Below are 6,000 nucleotides of genomic sequence, written 5' to 3' on the forward strand. Positions count from 1 at the left end.
GGGTTCTTTGATCTGTTTTCTTTCAGCTGTAGTACATATGACAGCAGCTTTCCCTCAGCAAGGGTAGGACTTGAGTGCTTACCCACACACATCTATTTATTTCTTTAATTGTAAATGTTAGAATGGCAGCGTTCACAGCCACTCACCATCTAACATGGCTAAGCCAGGGCACGCTGTAGCAGTTGCAGGATTTCTGTTCATCGTCCTACTAGAATGTGTGGGTAAGCTTATAATGCTCCGTGGTGCCCTTTGCAAATTATGGATGGAGAGCAGAAGCTGGTTCACTCCTCTCATGGGGCTTGGCAGTGTAGAACACCTCTCATGAGGTCAAGGGAAAGTTCTTTTGCTGAAAGTCATTATTGTTTACACATCATTATGAATGTCACTGAGCTCCTTACAATGGAGATAGGAAAACAGGACCTGAATCTGCCCTGCCCACAGGTTTACATCCATGACAAAAGGGGCAGAGGATCCTGTGTGAAGTTTCAACATGGATGTTGCAGTTTTACACTGCCAGGAGAATTTACTTCATCCATTTTTTTTATTATTTCCTTCTCACTAACAGGTTATTCACCAGCTTAGACTTTCAGAGAATGAGAGTGTGGCTCTGCAAGAGCTTCTAGATTGGAGGAGAAAGCTGTGTGAAGAGAGAGAAGACTGGCAGCAAATCTTGCACAACACGGAGCAAAGAATCACAGCCCCACCTCCACCCCCGTGTAAGAAGCCAACGCTGCTGAAGAAGGTCGAAGATACCTCCTGCAACAGACTGTCTTCAGGCATATGGGATACCACCATGTGATTCAGATGTGTGTGTTTGCAGACTGTTAGGAATGAAACCGTCTAATGACTTCAATCTGCACAATCAGCAAGTTTTCTTCCCTTCATAAAGCATGCAGGGATTTTTTACAGGCACTCGCTCAAGAGCACAGGATGGAGGAGCTATTTAGATCTGTCGTGTGTGCGTGTACATGTGTGCATTTGTTCTTTTTATATATATATATACACATATACATACATGTGCATCTGTAAGTATATATATGTGTGTGTGTATATATATATGGAGACAAACTGCACTATAAGTAGTTTAAAAGTATGAGACGGTCACTTGGAGCTCTCCTATGGACAATGAAGAAACTATGTCAAGCAAATGATGATGGCGAGAAGTGGCTGACAGGCATTTTAGAGAGATCAGGAAAGTCTGTGTGCACACTGTACAGCTGTTTTATATAGTACAAAAATATGATGTTTCTTGTTCCCTAATGAATGGTTTTATTATATTACATGTAAACATATATATATTTCTTTGTAGATGTCTGTGTTCTATTGGTGTTGCAAACCCGAAGATTATTTACATGTTTATTACTGGTGTTTTATAACTTTATGCAATTGGTGCTGTTGTTCTTTCTTCAAAATACAGGTAATAAATTCAGTACTCACATTTTTCTTTCATATTTTATCTTTAACAACATACCAAACAGTTTCAACACTGTGTTCTTTCTTCAGAACTGGCAATATCCTTTCTAAAATCCAATCCTGAAATTCTTGCAAAGCTCCTGTATACAGGTGTGATTTGATGTTGTTCACAGTCACAAATTGGAGAGCATGACTTCTTTTCAGTGGACTTGTGTTTCTGAATGTGTAAACTGTGAATTCTGCAGTTACATTTCAAATCTTATTTTCATTCTGGGTTATGTAAAATAATGAGGCACTCATTTAGATTAGGTATGGTTTGAAATTCATACCTGATTATGCTTAAGGTCAGGTGTCAGTGGAAAGATTCATAATGGTAATGAGTTATGAAAATAGGGCTGTGATTTACTGTTACAAGCCAGAAGGCTTTATGGAGATGGGTATATCAAAGGATTTTGTCCTTACGGTCGTACAGTGATGCATTTATACCTCAACTTTCATGTAACAAAATGGTTTCAGAAATTGGAGCATTCTAGCTGGCAAACATGAGTTCTGAGTAATATTAATTTATGAAAAACATACTGCTGGCAACTTGTTAGCTACTGCTCAGCAGTCTTTGAAATACAGCTTTGCCACTAAAAAGTGTAATTTATATATATATACACAGGTATTTTGTCAGGAGCCGCTTATTTGAAGTTTTTGGAGTACGCAGAGCCACTGAGAAAAACTTTTCTTGGCTGTTTGCCCCATTCCTATTGGGATCCAGGAAAAAGTACTTGTAGTTTTGCAAGGGGATGTAGGACTAATATTTTCAAATGTAAGCTAGGTTTAAAAAACCAAGCTCACCCTTGGTTGGAAGTTGTTGAGAAAGAAAAAAAAAAAAGAAACAAAAAAATGACAAAAACAAAGAAAAACCTGCTTAGAGACGTACCTTTTCCCATCATGTATGATAGAAGCTTCAAGCAGGATGAATGGTAAAAAACAGTCACATGCTTGTTTGTTTTTACAGGGAAGCAGCAAAATTCAAATCGTTCCCATGAGTCTCATCAAGCTGTAGACAGAATTAAGCACCTTCTCTTGCTAGACATTAAAATAAACATTTCAAGTGGGCAAGGAAAGGAAGACACCAGGTTAGCTCAGAATTTTACCAGTTAACTTCACAGAAGTCCTCTCTGTGAGATTACCCATTCCTGTTTCATGGAGGAGCAGGCACTCTAGGCTCTGAATCTTACCTTCAGCTGATGTAAGTGGCCATAGAGCATTACTTGACCCAGGAGGAACTGCTAACCACTGTGAGGTTATGCAGAAAACAATTCTCACCCACTAAACAATTATGTCAGAGCAAGGCTTTGCCTGGAAGAATTGAAGTTTCTTGTCTTTTCGCTCAGGTAACCAGGGATACAGAGAAATCCCTGTGTGAGAGTGAAATGAGATGGCTCCAGAGCTGGATGCAAGGATGCTGATTAGTCTGACCTTGCAACTACATTGCTTCCAGGATGCAAATTATTATGCCTACACGGCGCAGCATCACTACACAGAGCCATAACAACATCTACCCATCTACCCAGCTAGCTTAGCAATCCTGAACACCTTACTGCACTGAGACATGCAGACATGCCCTCAGGCTTATTGCTCCTCAGACGGGTCTGGCAAATAGCCCTCTCCTAAGCTCTGTCATATTGCTAACTCTAATGCCCACTAGCTGGCTTGGTGACTGATCGCAATCAATCCACAGCAGCCTGAGGGTTTAGGGCAAGCTGTAAAAACTGACTAAGAAGCCAGTTTAGATCATGCCAAGATCTCTGCTGCGGCAGTGAGCTTGCTACCAGTCACCAGGCTAGTTATTTGTGAGGTGAGCTTGTGTATCTCCAGATGACACTGTTGTCATTGCTGCACTTGTAATGCAGGAGTATCCAGAGGGGAGAGAATACATTTGTCAAGTTTAAAATATATTAAAATGTAATTAAAATGGAGTTTACAATGGGAAATAGTACAAATGCACATTATACGATTTGCAATCTTTACTAAAAGTTGTGTTACAGCCGTGATCAGCCTTAGCTGCAGGAGCTCAAATGGGGTCTAACAAACCTTTTTGCTACTCTTTCAAAGTCTGTATTGTGCCCTGTTACAGCAGTATGAACCAAGTGTGGAAAAAAGGTATGTAGATTTACTAGCAGCTTCATCAATGCACTTAAAAGGAGAAGCCAGTGCAAGCCTGATTCAGGCAATCTGATTCACCAGACAATGAGAAAGCAGATTATTCCCTGCTGTGTAGAAGGCCTTTGTTCTATTTTTTGGCAAACTTGGTTAAGACATATATTTTCTGGGGCTCTTCCTTCAAGCATGTTACCACAGTGCAATCCAACAAACTAAACAGCAGAAGATATGAGAACTTTTTTTCGATTTTGTTATTAATTCCAAGTTATGTAATGGCTAACTTTTTACTGGGGAAGATTTTTCAGGATATTCCATTAAAATATAGTACTATACGAATAAAGAATTTGTGTTAAAAAAATGTTTTAAATATTTCTGTAATGGCAGTAAGACACTCCAGAGTGTGACTTATGATGTCATAATTCACACCTAGTGTGCTCATTGGTCCCCTGGCCTTTGGCCTCGTGCCTAACAATGCAGTTGGTAGGAAATTATTATACCATAATTCACACCCTACTGTGTCTTATTGCTTAAATAACCATACCCCCAGAGGTGTCTTAAAACTACCATTAAAGTTTATATTCTGTATCAAAATGTGTTTACAGGGCTGGGAAAATATACTATTGACATTTTAAAATGTTGAAAAGTAGTTTTAGCAGAACTGTACAATGCTTGTAAATTAATCTCCCCAGTGGAGTACGCACCAGCCAATTACAGTATTCCTTGAGTATATGAAGTCCTCTCTTGCACATTAAAAAAAAGCTTAGACAAAAAAAAAAAGCCTTATGAATTTAAAATTCTAAAGAGAAAGATTAAACTCTATGAGCATGCTAATGCCCTTAATATCCAATGAACAATCTAAAATATATTTATATTTGCAATAAAGCAATTTCAGGAAGCTGGGGTTACCATCAGATAATCCCTCCTCCACATTGTGCCTTATTGCTTAATTTGTAATATGTGAAACAAACAAAACTTCTAACAAATCAGCCTGTCTTTCAGTATAAGGTAAGAAGAATCAGATATGTTTTGCGCTTTAAAAAGTCATTGGTCTTAAAGCCAAGGGAATTCTGAAACCGTATTAAACCACAATAAAAGAAAACAACAGCTGCTGGCATGAGAAATTTTTAAAGCTTGTAAACCTTACTTGTTACTCCTGCAAGAGCACTTGGAATATTTTAGTTGCTGTAGTTACATCCCTATTGCAGAATATAAGCAAAACTTTGCTTTTAAAAACTAATTTAGATGTCCAGAGAAATACTTTCACCAATATTTTACAGAAGACCTGTGTACAACATGAAGTGATACGCCTTTTAAAAATTTGTATTGTTTACAAAACAATAGTATAATTGTTGAATAAGTGGGTTACATTTGCCTTTTTGCCAGTGATCCTTTTCTATTCCTTCTAAAAGGTTGACTTATTTTCGTTTATAACTTTATTATACTGCAGATCCTTTGTGTGTGGAACAAAGAATTTAATTAACTTACTAAGAAAGAGTAATAGATTGTAGCATAGTTCTAAAGTGATAGTAATAGCCATATTCATTGTAGTTTTTAATTCTGTTCTATAGTATTGACTTCCCTAGTAATCCTGTTATTCTTATCTCTATAAAGCCTGCTAATATCTGAAATGCTCTGAGGAACTTAAAATAAGTTTTGCCATTCACTTGTTAAATAATAAATGTGATTAAACTCTGTACAAGTCAGTTTTCCAGAATGGTATTAAAAGTTTCATGGCTTTGTGTTCTAAATATATAGTTTTTAAAAGGAAAACACCATGTGAGCTTAACTATTTGACAGTATCTGAACAAAAGAGATGGGTGTATAAGGAAATGCTTTTCTTCCAGTTTCGCTGTTCTCTGTACCTTCAGGATTTTCATTTTGAGAAGAAATAAATAAATCCCAGTGCTGGCTTATACTGTGGCTGTGAGAACTAGATCATTAGCAAAGACTGTCTGTCCTCCCACCTGTGGTCTGGCCCTTTCCCCAACCACATGGATGTATGCTGGATCTGGCTGAATCACGCATTATTCTGTGAAGTGTCTTAGGTAAACAAGTTGTCAAGCCACGATTTGACTTTTTAAGGATTTTTGATCTATTACAGTAAACAAAAAAAAAAATCTTGAATTAGCCAGAAGTAATTACTTCAACCTTAAGTAGCTTGCTTTGGTTCTCATATATGTGAATAAAATCCCCTCTTAGCCATTTCTTATTTCCTTTTCTGTCAATTTAGGTTAATTTTCAAAGAGACTTTTATGATGAAAAAAAGAAGTGGGTAAATGAAATCTGGCATAACCTTTAGATTTAATTTTTGAAATTAAACATTTTCCTTTAAAAATATTGAAATAGAATATTTCAATATTTTTAATGTGTTTCACCCTTTGTTTTCCAGCAGAAATTGTTTGTTGCATGCTGTCTGAATTTACACATAATTTC

At 37.2% G+C, this 6,000-nt stretch overlaps 1 protein-coding gene across 3 annotated transcripts in view; it reads left to right on the forward strand.

The window, feature by feature from the left end:
• The window catches only part of MYO16 (myosin XVI), a 412,228-nt gene extending 406,747 nt beyond the window's left edge, over positions 1-5,481 (forward strand). For 2 of the 3 annotated variants that reach the window (XM_056328855.1, XM_056328853.1), the window contains one exon: positions 566-5,481. In XM_056328855.1, coding sequence (XP_056184830.1) covers positions 566-799 — 234 coding nt within the window. In that variant the 3' untranslated portion in view covers positions 800-5,481. The remainder of the gene's footprint in view (positions 1-565) is intronic. The other variant, XM_056328854.1, reaches the window with a different exon arrangement.
• The last annotated feature ends 519 nt before the right edge of the window (positions 5,482-6,000 follow it).

This window comes from Falco biarmicus, chromosome 2 (genome assembly GCF_023638135.1).
Source record: "Falco biarmicus isolate bFalBia1 chromosome 2, bFalBia1.pri, whole genome shotgun sequence".
NCBI lineage: Eukaryota > Metazoa > Chordata > Aves > Falconiformes > Falconidae > Falco > Falco biarmicus.